Here is an 18,982-nt window from a genome sequence, read left to right on the forward strand (position 1 = left end):
TGCGGTCCGCTCGGCAGATTAGGGGTTAATAAGTGTAGGTAGGTGGCGGCGACATTGGGTGGGGCAGATTAGGGGTTAATACATATAATATAGGGGTCGGCGGTATTAGGGGCAGCAGATTAGGGGTACATAGGGATAATTTAGCTGGCGGCGGTGTACGGAGCGGCAGATTAGGGGTTAAAAAATTTAATAGAGTGGCGGCGATGTGGGGGGACCTCGGTTTAGGGGTACATAGGTAGTTTATGGGTGTTAGTGTACTTTAGAGCACAGTAGTTAAGAGCTTTATAAACCGGCGTTAACTCCTGTTTTTTTTTCTGCGGCTGGAGTTTTGTCGTTAGATTTCTAACGCTCACTTCAGCCACGACTCTAAATACCGGCGTTAGAAAGAACCCATTGAAAAGATAGGATACGCAATTGACGTAAGGGGATCTGCGGTATGGAAAAGTTGCGGCTGCAAAGTGAGCGTTAGACCCTTTCCTGACTGATTCCAAATACCAGAGGGTGGTAAAAACCAGCTACCGCCCAACTCTAAATCTAGGCCCTAGTGAGCCAATCACAAGAGACAAATGTGTGCAGACACCAATCAGCACCTACTGGTATAGGATATGTGCGTATTATTTTTCAGTGAGTGATACCAAGAGAACGAAGAACATTTAAAAATAGAAGTTCATTTAAAAAAGTATCTTAAAATGACAGGCTCTATCTGAAACATGCAAGTTTAATTTTGACTTTCCTATCCCTTTTAAGTAATGGTCAATAGAAAAGCTGTGTAAACAAAAAAGTTTAGAAGAAATCACTCTGGGGGGAGGGGAGGATAATAAAATGTTATCCTTTCCATTGTTCTCTCAAAGTACTGGTCTCACACCTGCTATGTCAAAAAAATAAAGAGGATTGTGTTTAAATATAGAGATAAGCTAATTATATCAGCGATCCCTGCAAGCTAAATTTGATTGGATTTTGGTAGTAGAGAAGACATGACTTTTTCAAATACAAAATATATCTAAAAAGAGCAATTTACCATAGATTTTTAAACTATGCAGCTGGTATAACAAATCAGTATAAACACAGTAAGGGGAAACGATTTTTATAATACACCTTCCCTTTAAGTACATCTAAAATTGAAATAGTGTGTTTGTAAAATGTCTGAAATAGTGTCAAATTAATCCCCAAGGGCCAGTCTTGTCGTTTATGAAGTTCTGTACGAGAAGTCACAATGATTTTATTAGAGTTTTTCATTTTGGTTCAAATATCCAGCGCTAATGTGATTTTCACTTAAAGGGACATGAAATCCAAAATTAGTCTTTCATGAATCAGATAGAAAATACAATTTTACATTTAATGGGTTCTCTAAATCATGAAAGAAAATATTTGGGTTTCATGTCCCTTTAATTACAATGGTTAACCATGGACTTGTAATACTAGTTTCAACTTTGTGCTCATCATTGAAAATATTGAGAGTGTGGGTTTTTCACATCAAAGATTGAGCTCCACTTGTAATCAAGGCCTTAGTGTTTTATGCACTGGCTCTTTTTATTTAATTGGTCATTTCAGTGTTAAAATTTAATTCTCTAATCCATTAGACTAGTGACACCGTAATGCTATTTGATTAACTCTGCCAAGGGGTTGATCACATAGTTTTAACGTCCCACTCAGAACCAGCAGGGCATAGTGTCACTAGTGTTAAAATGACATTCTCTAAAGGACTACAGCATGCCAATATAACACTATGATGGCACTTTAAATAAAAAGTGCAGCTGACTAATAAGACAGACTTATCTCTAAAGTTGAACAAGTTTGTTTTTGTTTTTTTAAATACACAGCATTCCTTTTTCCAAACAGAAGGATTTTTGTAATAAATCAGAAAAGCTATTTTACTCATTGATAAACATTCTGCCCAATGCAAAAAAAACATGTCTAATATTCTGCTTATTGCTTTTAAAAAGCAGTGCTGTCCCTTTGCATTGAGCGGAGTAGAATACAATATACCTGACATATAGCACAGATAATACATGGACAGTAATGATGTTTACTAGCGACACAGAAGAGATCTCTCACTTACTGTTCGATTCGGGGGGACAAGTAAAGCTTAGGGAAGACCTGTGTGGCTTCTGCGTCCTCAAAACTGACTGACAAGAGGGCAACATCTTCTCCGGGGTCTTCATTGGCATCCTAGAAGGAAGAAATATTACAGAATATATAAAAAAATAATAACAATGGTAGGGGTTAAAATTGCTCAGCCCTAAACCAAAACTGTTATTTCATGATTCAGATAGAACACACAGTTTTAATCAACTTTCCAATGACTTCTAATATCAAAATTGCTTAATTCTCTCAATATGCTTTGTTGAAGGAGAATCAATGCCACTACTGGGAGCTAACTGAGCACACCAGTAGCCAATCGCAAGAGGCATATCTGAGTGCCACCAATCACCAGCTAGATCCCAGTAGTGCACTGCTGCTCCTGGGCCTACCTATGTATACCTTTCAACAAAGCATAGCAAGAGCACAAAGCAAAATTAGATAATAGAAGTATATTCGAAAATTGATTGAAACATAGCGCATGCGGATTTCAAAAGTGCACTCAGGAAGGAAGAACCAGATGTGTCTGTATGTGTGTGTATATGTTCAGTATATAATTATTTAATGGGTTTTATTTTTGGTGTGTGCTAACTGCTGTCAACATTTAGCTCAGATAGTGTTTCTGAGTGTGTGAATGAGAATGTGTGTGTGTGCTTCTGTGTATTTGTGTGAGTGTTTATGTGTGTGTGAATGAGAATGTGTGTGTGTGCTTCTGTGTATTTGTGTGAGTGTTTCTGTGTGTGTGAATGAGAATGTGTGTGTGTGCTTCTGTGTATTTGTGTGACTGTTTCTGTGTGTGTGAATGAGAATGTGTGTGTGTGCTTCTGTGTATTTGTGTGAGTGTTTCTGTGTGTGTGAATGAGAATGTGTGTGTGTGCTTCTGTGTATTTGTGTGAGTGTTTCTGTGTGTGTGAATGAGAATGTGTGTGTGTGTGCTTCTGTGTATTTGTGTGAGTGTTTCTGTGTGTGTGAATGAGAATGTGTGTGTGTGCTTCTGTGTATTTGTGTGAGTGTTTCTGTGTGTGTGAATGAGAGTGTGTGCTTCTGTGTATTTGTGTGAGTGTTTCTGTGTGTGTGAATGAGAGTGTGTGTGTGCTTCTGTGTATTTGTGTGAGTGTTTCTGTGTGTGTGAATGAGAATGTGTGTGTGTGTGTGTGTGTGTGTGCTTCTGTGTATTTGTGTGAGTGCTTCTGTGTGTGTGAATGAAAATGTGTGTGTGTGCTTCTGTGTATTTGTGTGTTTCTGTGTGTGTGAATGAGAATGTGTGTGTGTGTGTGCTTCTGTGTATTTGAGTGTTTGTGTGTGTGAATGAGAATGTGAGTGTGTGTGCTTCTGTGTATTTGAGTGTTTCTGTGTGTGTGAATGAGAATGTGTGTGTGTGCTTCTGTGTATTTGTGTAAGTGTTTCTGTGTGTGTGAATGAGAATGTGTGTGTGTGCTTCTGTGTATTTGAGTGTTTCTGTGTGTGTGAATGAGAATGTGTGTGTGTGCTTCTGTGTATTTGTGTGAGTGTTTCTGTGTGTGTGAATGAGAATGTGTGTGTGTGCTTCTGTGTATTTGTGTGAGTGTTTCTGTGTGTGTGTGAATGAGAATGTGTGTGTATGCTTCTGTGTATTTGTGTGAGTGTTTCTGTGTGTGTGTGAATGAGAATGTGTGTGCGTGCTTCTGTGTATTTGTGTGAGTGTTTCTGTGTGTGTGAATGAGAATGTGTGTGTGTGCTTCTGTGTATTTGTGTGAGTGTTTGTGTGTGTGAATGAGAATGTGTGTGTGTGCTTCTGTGTATTTGTGTGAGTGTTTCTGTGTGTGTGAATGAGAATGTGTGTGTGCTTCTGTGTATTTGTGTGAGCGTTTCTGTGTGTGTGAATGAGAATGTGTGTGTGTGCTTCTGTGTATTTGTATAAGTGTTTCTGTGTGTGTGAATGAGAATGTGTGTGTGCTTCTGTGTATTTGAGTGTTTCTGTGTGTGTGAATGAGAATGTCTGTGTGTCCTTCTGTGTATTTGTGTGAGTGTTTCTGTGTGTGTGTGAATGAGAATGTGTGTGTGCTTCTGTGTATTTGTGTGAGTGTTTCTGTGTGTGTGAATGAGAATGTGTGTGTGTGTGCTTCTGTGTATTTGAGTGTTTCTGTGTGTGTGAATGAGAATGTGTGTGTGTGCGCATCTGTGTATTTGTGTGAGTGTTTCTGTGTGTGTGAATGAGAATGTGTGTGTGTTTGTGTGTGAATGAGAATGTGTGTGTTTCTGTGTGTGTGAATGAGAATGTGTGTGTGTGCTTCTGTGTATTTGTGTGAGTGTTTCTGTGTGTGTGAATGAGAATGTGTGTGTGTTTGTGCTTCTGTGTATTTGTGTGAGTGTTTGTGTGTGTGAATGAGAATGTCTGTGTGTGCTTCTGTGTATTTGTGCGAGTGTTTCTGTGTGTGTTTCTGGATGTGTGTTTGTATGTTTCTGGGTGTGTATGAGAATGTGTGTGTGTGAGAGAGTGAGAGAGAGAGAGAGAGAGAGAGAGAAAGAGAGAGTGTGTGTGTGTGTGTAAGAGAGAGCTTTTCTTTGAGTATTTCTGAGTGTGTGTGTGCGGGGGGGATGTGTATTTTACAATATTTTCATGTTTGACTTCATTCAGGAATAAAGTAAAAATAGCAGCTATCTTGTACATTACTTTTCTGACCAAGATAAAAATGGGGTCGCTAAGGTATGTGGTATCATTACACTGGGTCTTGGGGAAAAACATTTGAAGAACCCTGCTTTACCTGAATCAGAAAATAAACATTTTGTGTTTCATTCCCTTTTTTAATACTTATTAGCCAATTAAATGTTGCTACATATTTTAATTTAGAGCGACTCAAAACAACAGCACCAAAGTTTAATAGTAACTACTTTTTGATCACTGACCACTTTAGCCTTTTAACAGGAAAAAGTGGTTTGATTGATGGAATAAGTTTCCATTAGAGACGGTAATGACAAAGGCTGTAAGTGAATTCAAGAATGTCAGGGATATGCATAAAGTTGTACTGAATTAATTAAACTGCACAGTGGACCCCGCTTGTTCTTATCTGATTTCAAAACATTTAGTTTTCAGCTGATTTAATATAAAGGAAGATAATTACCGTATATAATGTTGTAACTAAGCTAAGGAAAATAGTATATGTCTTTATCCTAAACCCCCTTTTCTGGCTATATGTTTATTTTACTTTGCACCAAATACTTTTTTAAAAAAAAAAAGCGGGAATCTAAGCTAAGGAGCCTGCCCATTTTTGGTTCAGCACATGTGGATAGTGCTTGCTGATTGGTGGCTACATTTAGCCACCAATCAGCAAGCGCAACCCAGGTGCTGAACCAAAAATGGGCCGGCTCCTAAGCTTAGATTCCCGCTTTTAACATAAAGATAGCAAGAGAATGAAGAAAAAATGATAATAGGAGTATATTAGAGAGTTGCTTTAAATTGCATGTTCTTTCTGAATCATAAAAAAAAAATGGGTTTAGTTTCCCTTTAATACAAACATTTTAATTAGATTTCAATTTTATTGGAGGTGCGTATTGTACATTTTGGCACCTATAAAGCATTGTTATAACTTTGTGAAGTGATTTCTAAATCAAATATGTGATCTCAGTAATCGGTATTCAGTAATGTTCAGAGAGCCATCAATGATCTTAGTGTGTGTGTAGTATGTGTATATGGCATATGTATATAGTGTGTGTGTAGTATGTGTATATGGCATATGTATATAGTGTGTGTGTAGTATGTGTATATGGCATATGTATATAGCGTGTGTGTAGTATGTGTATATGGCATATGTGTGTAGTATGTGTATATGGCATATGTATATAGCGTGTGTGTGTGTAGTATGCGTATATGTCATATGTATATAGCGTGTGTGTGTGTAGTATGTGTATATGGCATATGTATATAGTGTGTGTGTAGTATGTGTATATGGCATATGTATATAGCGTGTGTGTGTGTGTAGTATGTGTATATGTCATATGTATATAGCGTGTGTGTGTGTAGTATGTGTATATGGCATATGTATATAGTGTGTGTGTAATATGTGTATATGGCATATGTATATAGTGTGTGTGTATTATGTGTATATGGCATATGTATATAGTGTGTGTGTGTGTAGTATGTGTATATGGCATATGTATATAGTGTGTGTGTATTATGTGTATATGGCATATGTATATAGTGTGTGTGTGTGTAGTATGTGTATATGGCATATGTATATAGCGTGTGTGTGTAGTATGTGTATATGGCATATGTATATAGCGTGTGTGTGTGTGTGTGTGTGTAGTATGTGTATATGGCATATGTATATAGCGTGTGTGTGTGTGTAGTATGTGTATATGGCATATGTATATAGCGTGTGTGTAGTATGTGTATATGGCATATGTATATAGCGTGTGTGTGTAGTATGTGTATATGGCATATGTATATAGCGTGTGTGTGTAGTATGTGTATATGGCATATGTATATAGCGTGTGTGTGTGTAGTATGTGTATATGGCATATGTATATAGCGTGTGTGTGTGTAGTATGTGTATATGGCATATGTATATAGCGTGTGTGTGTAGTATGTGTATATGGCATATGTATATAGCATGTGTGTGTGTAGTATGTGTATATGGCATATGTATATAGCGTGTGTGTGTGTGTAGTATGTGTATATGGCATATGTATATAGCGTGTGTGTGTGTGTAGTATGTGTATATGGCATATGCATATAGCGTGTGTGTGTGTGTAGTATGTGTATATGGCATATGTATATAGTGTGTGTGTGTGTAGTATGTGCATATGGCATATGTATATAGCGTGTGTGTGTGTGTAGTATGTGTATATGGCATATGTATATAGTGTGTGTGTGTGTAGTATGTGTACATGGCATATGTATATAGCGCGTGTGTGTGTAGTATGTGTATATGGCATATGTATATAGTGTGTGTGTGTGTAGTATGTGTATATGGCATATGTATATAGCGTGTGTGTGTGTAGTATGTGTATATGGCATATGTATATAGCGTGTGTGTGTGTAGTATGTGTATATGGCATATGTATATAGTGTGTGTGTACTATGTGTATATGGCATATGTATATAGTGTGTGTGTGTGAGTAGTATGTGTATATGGCATATGTATATAGCGTGTGTGTGTAGTATGTGTATATGGCATATGTATATAGCGTGTGTGTGTGTGTAGTATGTGTATATGGCATATGTATATAGCGTGTGTGTAGTATGTGTATATGGCATATGTATATAGTGTGTGTGTGTGTAGTATGTGTATATGGCATATGTATATAGCGTGTGTGTGTGTAGTATGTGTATATGGCATATGTATATAGCGTGTGTGTAGTATGTGTATATGGCATATGTATATAGCGTGTGTGTAGTATGTGTATATAGCGTGTGTGTGTGTGTGTAGTATGTGTATATGGCATATGTATATAGCGTGTGTGTGTAGTATGTGTATATAGCGTGTGTGTGTGTAGTATGTGTATATGGCATATGTATATAGCGTGTGTGTGTGTAGTATGTGTATATGGCATATGTATATAGCGTGTGTGTGTAGTATGTGTATATGGCATATGTATATAGCCTGTGTGTGTAGTATGTGTATATGGCATATGTATATAGCGTGTGTGTAGTATGTGTATATGGCATATGTATATAGCGTGTGTGTGTAGTATGTGTATATGGCATATGTATATAGCGTGTGTGTAGTATGTGTATATAGCGTGTGTGTGTGTAGTATGTGTATATGGCATATGTATATAGCGTGTGTGTGTAGTATGTGTATATGGCATATGTATATAGCGTGTGTGTGTAGTATGTGTATATAGCGTGTGTGTGTGTAGTATGTGTATATGGCATATGTATATAGTGTGTGTGTAGTATGTGTATATGGCATATGTATATAGCGTGTGTGTAGTATGTGTATATAGCGTGTGTGTGTGTGTAGTATGTGTATATGGCATATGTATATAGCGTGTGTGTGTAGTATGTGTATATAGCGTGTGTGTGTGTGTGTGTAGTATGTGTATATGGCATATGTATATAGCGTGTGTGTGTGTAGTATGTGTATATGGCATATGTATATAGCGTGTGTGTGTAGTATGTGTATATAGCGTGTGTGTGTGTAGTATGTGTATATGGCATATGTATATAGTGTGTGTGTAGTATGTGTATATGGCATATGTATATAGTGTGTGTGTAGTATGTGTATATGGCATATGTATATAGCATGTGTGTGTAGTATGTGTATATGGCATATGTATATAGCGTGTGTGTGTAGAATGTGTATATATGGCATATGTATATAGCATGTGTGTGTAGTATGTGAGTGTGCATATATAATGTGTATGTGGCATATGTATATATAGTGTGTGTGTGTAGTATGTGTATATTGCATATGTAATTATGTATATATAGAATGTGTGTATAGATCATCAGGGCTTAGTATTGAGGGTGCGTCCCACCTCCGTTTAGCCATGGGTGACGCCATGTTGAAACCTATCTTTTACATTCCAGTGCAGACCTGTTTACAAATGTGCAGCAACTCTCCTTCAGACACCTGCAGAATAACCTATGTTCCAAAATGGTTGCGCCCATAACTAGAGGGAGGTACATGAAAAGAATATAGTGTTTGGGTGAGTAGGTAGGGGGTTACGTTTAGTTGGTTAAAACTGGGGATATAGGTTTCTTGGGGGAACTGATACAAGTCTTCTAGACCAGCATTGAAGAAGCAATGCCTAAATTCTATACAGCTTAAATCTCAAGGCATTTGATCCAGCTCTTCTGGACACAGAAATAGCTCACATACATAACAAAGATCAGTGATATTTTTGAATTGCAGAAGTATTACATACTGAGTCAAACAAGAACTCACTGTATACATTCCTGTAATCGTGTCAGATCAACCCTGTTTTGACAAAATAAAAGAGTGCTCAGAAGAGGAAATTAATACTTTTCAAACATGATCTGAGGTTACACAAATCCAAGGGAAATAAGCAGTCTCCGAGCCCTACACGCCTTTGCTGAAGTCAACAAAAGTGTCAATAAAAGGATTTAATTACATGCAAATAACAGGAGGTATGAACTATATCATGTTACAGCTTCAATGCTGTGGGTCCTTGGAATGCAGTTAAACATTCCTTGGTGCTTGCAAGATGTAAACTCCGGGCTGGGCCGAAGACCCTAGTTAGCCGTTCTGCTCCAGCAGAGAGAACTAAAAGGAACATGAGAGTGAATCTAGTAGGGTGGGACACTCTGCAATATATCAGTAGATTTGAAGCAAGCAAGGACAATGATTGACAAGTACACTCTATGCACAAGATTGATTTACAAGCAAACAATCACATGGTGTGCATTCCCCAATCAAAAGCATGGGTTCTAGTCTTGCTGTTTATTAAAAAAGAGAACAAAAGAGCCTTTTTAAATTCACATACTGTATATTGCTCAAAGGGATGTGAAACCCAAAAATATTATTTTGTGATTCAGACAGAGCATAACATTTTAAAAAAGGTTTCCAATTTACTTCTATTATCAAATTTGCTTTGTTCACATGGTATTCTTTGTTAAAGAGATACTTAGGTAGGACATAGTGCTGCTATCTAGTGCTCTTGGTAATGGTGACATTCTTGCGAAACTGCTGTCATATAGTGCTACAGACACGTGCACGCGCCTGAGCTTACATCCCTGCTTTTCAACAAAAGATACCAAGCGAACAAAGATTCCATAAAAGAAGTAAATTAGAAAGTTTAAAACTCCCTGAACAATTTTTGACATGAACACGAATGTGCTTGAACAGCACGGCTAATCCCCTACCAGTGATCAAGCGCCACCTCATTAAACTACCCGAAGGAGGGAAGGCTGAAAACTGCTCACCGTGGATCGAAACTGTAACCCATCAGGTTACCACAATGCCGAGCACCGAGTATAGCATTCTGATCTAGCAATCCAGCTAGTCACGAACCCTAGAAACAAGGGGACAGTGAGGACAAGTTATCCACAGAACACTGCAGGACTCTACACTCCTCAGGATAAACCATAGGGCAGAAATATGTGGTTGTGGGTGCCACTTAAAGGGACATAATACTCATATGCTAAATCACTTGAAACTGATGCAGTATAACTGTAAAAAGCTGACAGGAAAATATAACCTGAGCATCTCTATGTAAAAAAGGAAAATATTTTACCTCACAATCTCCTCAGCTCACCAGAGTAAGTTCTGTGTAAAAAGTTATACTCAGCTGCTCCCAGCTGCAGGTAAAAAAATAAAAAAAAATGAAGAAATGAACAGCAGCCAATCAGCATCAGCAGTGCTGAGGTCATGAACTCTTACTGTGATCTCATGAGATTTGACTTAACTCTCATGAGATTTCATAGTAAGCTTCCTTTACCTGATTGGTGAAATAATATGAGAGTGCACGATGCTAGTCCCTTCAGATGTCCCAGGACAAACACACTAAAATGCTGCTTAGAAATCCTTTACAATGGGAGGTGGCTACTGAGGAACTTTTGAGGTAAAATATCTTTCTTTTTTACATAGAGATGTTCAGGTGATATTTTCTAATCAGCTTTTTACAGCTATGCTGGATCACTTTCAAGTGTTTAAACATTTGAGTATTATGGCCCTTTAAGCAGCAATCCATAAACCACATGAGAAAGGTCATTAGGACCTATAGATCGCCAGACTACACTGTCAGATGACCTTAAGAGTAACAAAATAACTCCCGAAGGGAAACCAGGTCCCCGAAGGTGACCTGTCCTCAAGGAGAAACAGATATAGTCCAAGAAGGTCACAAAACCAGAGACCCCAATGGAACAAGTCCTAAAGGGACAAATTCCAAAGCCTCCAAAAGGCTAAAAACCACCCTGACGGGCAGACAAATAGGCGCTAGGGCCTCTATCCTTCGCACCACGTGGAATACTGCAGCTCCCAAAAAGCAGGAACAACGGAGAGAGACGCAGCAATTCCGCTGGCCGGTCACCCGAGAGATGGTTATAAAAAAAAAAAAACACTCCCAAGAACCACTCGGATCCAAGAGTCCTGGTAAATGCTTAACTAGAAGCAAAATAACACAAACATTATTGTGAGAAATCGGCGCCCCTTCCAGCCCAGCAAGGCCAATAGCCGCCATGTGTCTGAAAGAGTTGCGTGACAGCAGAACTGAATCCAAGTAGGGCCAGCCCGCAACAGGGTTACCACTGCCAAGCAGACTAATTCTACTCTCAGAGAGAGGAAGAAAATATTTAACAGATTAACATGGAACTAACGTGTTCCTAACAACTTCAATAGAAGCAAAACCACAAGCATCGATCCAAGAAAAAAAAAGTTACCACAGGAACTATTATAACGAAAACAAAAAAAATCATCCTACCGGACAAAATTAAACAACAGGCAACCCGAAGGTTAACGCCCAAAAAATGAACAGAAGGCCCGCAGGACCCGCCTAACGGAAAACCTTTTCTACAAACTGGGAAGGATCTCGAGGGTAGGGTCCCCCAGTAACCCGAAAACGTGTCTGAGGAAGACACTAAGGCGAGCCCGCCTGTAGTGAAAAACACAGCACACTGGAAAGGATACTCCCTCAGGGAGCTGCATATGTCCTCCCAGGGCCGAGAGACCCGGGATAATCGGGCTCAAGCACAATCGCGAACAAACATCCGAACTCTGCAGCCGAGCCAGCATCAAAAGGATGTAGAAGCGAAAACGCGCCACCACCTCCGGGGGGAACAGACTCCCATCCGAGGAGGGAAAGACATAACTTGGGCTACCCACATGTGTAGTATTAGAAGGGAGCAGAAGGAAACTCGCCACCTGGAGGACAGGGCCCCCTGAGGCGGAAGGCTCAGCAGTCTCCTGAATCCCAGAGCTCAAGGAACAAGGAGCTCTAGAATGGCCTGAGGAACATAACTGATCGACCTGTGTCCAAGGGTCTGATTCACATTCATCACAGGACGAGGAGTCTGACCCAGAAAGTTGACCCGATTCAAACTCAGTATCCTCCATAGTTGGATACTTAAAAGTGGACTATAAAAACAAAATAGAAACGGCACCTAACACCCCCAATGACTGGGGCACTCACCACCACCTGAGAACCAGACCGCAGCAGACTATTACTCAGACGCCACACAGACAGGAATGCGGAAATGGGAGACACGGACGTAAAACGCCCAATCACCAGGTGAACCGTACAGTCCAAAAAGTAAAAGTGCGCCCAACCGTAAGGTTGCGTCACTTCGAAAGCCTATATGTTCCAAGCCAAGACCCAGAAAAACACTACACATAAGCAGGTTAAATCACATAATAAAAACATGATTAAAACCCCCCTGTTCAATAATCCCCCTCAGGAGATATTAACCCTTGATTCCAAGATACTAAAGGAGTCCCACTGAGATCCTGAATTTTACCTAACAAATGCTTTACAGTGCAACCAGAGAACGTAAATTAAACGATCTTAGCAGAATCCACGCCGTGGAACAGGAACACGGCCCTTCAAGTGTGACGAATAGTAGCATCGCCTCCGCCATGGACAAGAGAGAGGACAGCAGGTAGCAAAGAGAAGTTCGACAATGCCAAGTGCTGAAAGGGAGCTGTGAATATGAGTCGAGATGGTGTCGCAGGGGAAGCTCCCACTGCATCTCCGGACTCTCACTTTCGCCAGAGCCCTCACACGAGAGACTGACAGGACTACTTAAAACTCCTGTTTCTTGTCGAAGAGTAGCACCCTCCATAAGAAACATTAATATAGAAAAAAATAAAATAATAAAAATAAAAAACTTCTGTCACTTCTCTGCCAACCTCCTGGGACGAAAGGCAAAGAATGACTGGGGGATTTGGGGAGTGGGAGGAGTATATAAGCCTTTGGCTGGGGTATCTTTGCCTCCTCCTGGTGGCCAGGTTCTTATTTCCCAAAAGTATTGAATGCAGCTGTGGACTCTTTCCATTTAAGAAGAAAATATATTCCAAAAAGCCATATTTCAGTATGTTTGTATAGAAATCTCTTTAATGAAAATATTTCAAACTAACAGATTAGTGTCTCTGCTAACATAAAACTAAATGGGGGGAAAAAGTATTATTCTTGGTACTATATACTTTAAGTGTTTTTCAGCTGCATCTAAAACTTGTAATTACAGTTAAAACCCACTAATCTAATTTGCACCGTTGGGAACCCTGTCTTTAAACCAGCAAAAAATAGCATAAACATTTACCTGCAGGAACTATGCAATCAGATAATACCTTATACAAGTTAAATACTTATGTAGGCACTTTTTAACTAAATTTAAATTAACCAATAGTTGTGCATACTGCTGTTGACCCATAAAGGGTATCTTATTCCTGAAGAAAACTGTTTTCCTACTTCTTTTTTTTTTTCTCCCCTGTCAGTTATACTTCTTCTGTTGTTCCTTTGCATTTATAGAATAACAAAAAACTGACGCATATGTAACCATTTCGCATATTTTCATGTCTGTATTGGTTATACGTCTTTCAATAAAGCATTTGAAAATAAAAAAAATAAAAAATAAAAATAGCATAAACATTAAACACCTGACGGAAGCAGGAGAGCGCACGTTTCATAACCACGGGAGAGTGGCGTTCATGGTGGGAGAGGCCAGCAGTTTTGGGGTTCAGGAAGTGACAGCGGTTGTTGAATTTCTAATGACAGGTAACAATGATACTTTGCACACTGATATATTTCTTAGATTTGTTAAAAGGGGCTTTAAACGCTAAATAAATCATTGCTTGAATTGTATATTCAGAGTAAAGATTAGTCTGTGAATAATTTGTATATGTATTTTTACAAATTATATTAGTTGTTTAAATATTGAAAAAATAAAGTTAAAGAATGTTAATAAAGCAGTGGGCACCACCATATTGTAATTTAGGTTACACTGAGGGCAATTAGGAATGGTTGTATATGGCTTACTACAGTGTGCAACAATGACTGTGTGGAATACAGCTGTGTCTGCACTTTGAAGTAGAAAATTAATTAGAAAGCCCACAATAATCAGAATGAAATTACAGGAAAGGAAAACAAAATAAATAATGAAAGTATATTGCAAAGTTATTTTACTATATGTAATTAAACTATTTCTATTAATATCTTGAGGTGTTTAATTGTCCCTTTAATAGCTTAAAGGGACAGTAAATTTAAAAAAAACTGATTCAGCTACAAGGTTCAATATTTTACTTCTATCTTTTTCCCTTTTCTTTGTATTCTTTGTTGAAAAGTAAACCTAGGTAGGATAAGGAGCAGAGGCACACTACTAGGATCTAGCTGCTGATTGACTCCTGCACATATGCCCATTTCATTGCTCCTGAGCCTACCTAGGTATAATCATGAAGAAAGAGAATAGAGCAAACCTAATTTGATAACAGAAGTAAATTGGAAAGCTGAAAATTGCATTCACTATCTGAATTATGAAAGTTTGACTTTACTGTCCCTTTAATAATGTTTTGTTAGAACCCAGAATAGGTATTAAAAAAAAAAACCCATAGAAAACCTGCAAATACCATTTGGAGCAGATGAATACAGGAAGTGGTGCCAGGCTCTAGTGGAATGGTGTCTATGTTTTTATTATGAGTTGTGTGCAGCCTGAATGTGAATCCGGCTCCCTCTGTATACTGACAAGAAGCGGTTTACCAGCTATACAATAAAATGTTCTCATCCTTAGTAAGTAAAGCCCAAACTAATAAACGTCCTCTGTAAAAGCATCACTCATCCTTTTTGAGGGTTATTGGATAAATTATGCCAATGAAATGTTTCAAGGGGGTGTTGTGTCCCTTTAAACGCTATATATATATCCAACACTAAAAGCAATAATAAAGAGTTTATCATTCTATTTGCAATGAAGTGAGTCTTACACAAACCGTCTGCTTGTGAATGAAACCATCGGTCTATGGATCTTGAGCTGGGATTGGCTGTGCAGGGTATAAAAAGAAACAGTGATTTCTGTTTTCTCAAAGAGGATCTTTTTGAGACAGTTTGAAGAATAGCACTTAGATTAGTAATACAACAACAACAGTGTGCTGACTTACTTAAAAAGGGATATTAAACTTAATTGTTTTCTTAGATGATTCAGATAAAGCAATTTTAAGCAACTTTCTAATTTACTCCAATTATCAATGTTACTTCGTTCTCTTGGTATCTTTATTTGAAAAGACAGGAATGTAAGCTTAGGAGCAGCCCCCTTTTTGGTTCAGAACCCTGGGTAGCGCTTGTTACATTTAGACACCAATCAGCAAGTACCACCCAGGTGCTGAACAAAAAATGAACTAGCACCTAAGCTTACATTACTGCCTTTTTTCAAATAAAGATAGCAAAAGAACGAAGAAAAATTTATAATAGGAGAAAACTAGAAAGTTGCTTAAAATTGTATGCACTATTTGAATCATGAAAGAAAAAATGTGGGTTTCATATCCCTTTAACAACACTGCAAGGAACACTTTAGAAGAGTAATCAAGTTAGCAGGTTACAGGGTACTGACTAACGTCTCATCATCTGTGTCCCACCACCAAAAACACCCAATGTCATTTGCACACATTCTATTCAAATTATTAAAGGGACATGATGGTAAACATTAAAGTCAAAAATAAAATTTCAGGATTCATCTAGAGCATGCAATTTTAAACAAATTTAGAATTTAATTCTAATATACACTGCGCACTTGGTATCCTTTGTTAAAAATCATACCAAGGTAGGATCAGGAGCAGCAATGAATTACTCGGAGCTAGCTGGTAATTGGCGGTTACACAAAAATGCCTTTTGTCATTGGCTCACCCAATGTAGTGTAGCAATGCTCTGGAGCTGATTGTCTGATCCCTTTGCGGGCAATAGTGCAATAATAAAATGATTTAGCCCACTGTATTCCTCAATCTAATACTTAAACTTCAAGATCATTTCAGATGACAATTCTCAAATACATTATTTAAAGAGACATAAAACAGTATTAACTAATATAAGTTTCTAAATATATAATGCAGCCAAAGCTTACATGCAAAACATATTCTGTTTTAACCCCATAAACCCTTTAATTCAGGCATAGTTTTGTTTGCAGCAAACTCCCCCCTGTGCATTTCCATATATGGAAGGTGCTTTCCAGGCCATAGCTTCTTCAGAATGCACTCATGCACATGCGCAGTAGGGGCCAGAGTCACATTAAACCGGACTAAAGCAATGCACAGTATAATGCTGAAGCTTTCACAAAGCATGTGACATTATACCCATGGAAATGAGCAAACCTCCATGCAACAAACAATAGCAGTACCTGCTGTTCCTTCTCAACCCCCCGATCTTGATAAGTAATTATCCTCACATGCACACATTGTTATATGATACCACATGATTTGGAGTAGGACACTAATAAGGCGGGTGGAGAAGGCTTCACTTGGCAACACTAAAGTGTAAGTAATTTTGCAGATTTTTCGATATTTTATTAAAATACTTATAAGCTTTTACCCTCAGTTGACCCTTTTATATTATGCACATAACTCAAAATGTTTTATGGCACTTTAATTATTCTGCTGTTTTAATGTAAAATGCAAGAGTCTCACATGTCACAATATACAAACAAATATATAAATAGGACAACAACAATGACCTCAAGCCAAATTCTCACAGTGGCATCCAAACTTCAGGGCAGAGTTTTACAATGTGGGACCGATTCCCAGGGCGTTTATACAGCCCGGACAGGAAGCCAAAAAACAGGAGCTTTCTGACCCCTACGTCTTCCGGAAAAGCAACACAGTAAGTATTTGCTCTAGTTACACAGGTGATGGGCACTGTAATTACCTATGTTACCAGGGAGTATATACTGTATATAGCAAGGTGAAGAGAGTCTTTAAGGGACAGTGAGCACATTGTAATTACAAGACATGTCTGTTGTGTTGCTATAGAATAACATATCAGACGAGTTAATGTTTTTAAAACAAATTAATATCATTTATACTGCAATTATTTTTCAATAGCCAAACTCCGCCCACCATTTATTTGGAGGAGCAAATCTGGGCTTTAGCCAACAGGCAAAAAAATCAGTACTCAGTTTTGCAATTGTTAGCAATTAAAGCCAATTAGGCACACGTGTATAACAGAGATAACCTTGAGAAGTCAGCAGGTGCTTTTCATGTTCTGAGAATTAGAAATGGCTCAATTTTCAGAGTTAAATTACATGAAAAGGGGACAAAATAAATACAATATATTGAAAAGTTACACATAACTAAATATTATATACAGATCTCAATGTGTTTACTGACCCTTTCAGGGGGAAATTGTTGAAGCATTATGTTTCTGACTTTATGTTTACATCTTTTGTACATTTGTACTTTTTCCAAGTGTAATAATAATGCTACAAACATTGCTGCAAACACCCCTGCCATATAGTGCTCAAGACACATGCATGCTCCTGAACCTACCTCAGTATGCCCTCATAGAAAAAAAGGAAATTTATGCTTACCTGATAAAATTGTTTCTTTTATGATATGACGAGTCTACGGATTTCATCCTTACTTATGGGATATCGCCTCCTGGTCAGCAGGAGGAGGCAAAGAGTACCACAGCAGAGCTGTATATATAGCACCTCCCTTCCCTCCCACTCCAGTCATTCGACCGAAGTTAGGAAGAGAAAAGAAAAGCCAAGGTGCAGAGGTGACTGAAGTTTAACAAAAATAAAGACCTGTCTTAAAAAATGACAGGGTGGGCTGTGGACTCGTCATATCGTAAAATAAATAAATTTATCAGGTAAGCATAAATTTCCTTTTCTTTTACAAGATATGACGAGTCCACGGATTTCATCCTTACTTATGGGATACAATACCAAAGCTATAGGACACGGATGAAAGGGAGGGACAAGACAGGAACCTAAATGGAAGGCACCACTGCTTGAAGAACCTCTCTCCCAAAAACAGCCTCGGCCGAGGCAAAAGTATCAAATTTGTAAAATTTGGAAAAAGTGTGAAGAGACGACCAAATTGCAGTCTTGCAAATCTGTTCAACAGAAGCATCAATTTTAAATGCCCATGAGGAAGCCACAGCCCTAGTAGAATGAGCCGTAATTCTTTCAGGAGGCTGCTGTCCAACAGTCTCATATGCAAAACTGATGATACTCTTCAGCCAGAAAGAGAGAGGTAGCCGTAGCTTTCTGACCCCTACGTCTTCCGGAAAAGACAACAAATAATGAAGATAGTTGACAAAAATTCTTTAGTCGCCTGCAAGTAAAATTTCAGGGCACGGACCACGTCCAGGTTATGTAACAGACGCTCCTTCTTAGAAGGAGGATTAGGACACAAGGAAGGAACAATAATTTCCTGATTAATATTCTTTTTGGAAACAACCTTAGAAAGAAAACCCGGAATGAAAAATAAGGTAAGGAGAATCACATTGTAATGCTGAAAGCTCAGAAACTCTGCGAGCAGAAGAAATAGCAACCAAAAATAAAACCTTTCAAGATAACAACTTAATATCTATGGAATGCATAGGTTCAAACGGAACCCCTTGAAGAACCTTAAGAACTAAATTCAAACTCCAAGGAGGAGCAATAGGTCAAAACACAGGCCTGATTCTAGCAAGAGCCTGACAAAAAGCTTGAACATCCGGAATATCTGTCAGACGTTTGTGTAGCAAAATAGATAAAGAAGAAATCTGTCCCTTTAAGGAACTTGCTAACCCTTTCTCCAATCCTTCTTGGAGAAAAGATACAATCCTAATCTTACTCCATGAGTAACCCTTGGATTCGCACCAATAAAGATATTTACGCAAAATCTTATGGTAAATCTTTCTAGTAACCGCCTTACGTGCCTGGATCAAGGTATCAATGACCAAATCAGAGAACCCTCGCTTAGATAAAATCAAGCGTTCAATCTCCAAGCAGTCAGCAGCAGAGCAACTAGATTCGGATGACGGAAGGGTCCCTGAATGA

At 38.5% G+C, this 18,982-nt stretch overlaps 1 protein-coding gene across 2 annotated transcripts in view; it reads right to left on the bottom strand.

Annotated features, from left to right (window-relative positions):
• The window catches only part of BABAM2 (BRISC and BRCA1 A complex member 2), an 896,806-nt gene that overhangs the window by 502,851 nt on the left and 374,973 nt on the right, over window positions 1-18,982 (bottom strand). For both annotated transcript variants that reach the window (XM_053712651.1, XM_053712652.1), the window contains exon 7: window positions 2,060-2,169. In XM_053712651.1, the coding sequence (XP_053568626.1) occupies window positions 2,060-2,169 (110 nt within the window). The remainder of the gene's footprint in view (window positions 1-2,059; window positions 2,170-18,982) is intronic.

This window comes from Bombina bombina, chromosome 4 (assembly GCF_027579735.1).
Source record: "Bombina bombina isolate aBomBom1 chromosome 4, aBomBom1.pri, whole genome shotgun sequence".
Classification (NCBI taxonomy): domain Eukaryota; kingdom Metazoa; phylum Chordata; class Amphibia; order Anura; family Bombinatoridae; genus Bombina; species Bombina bombina.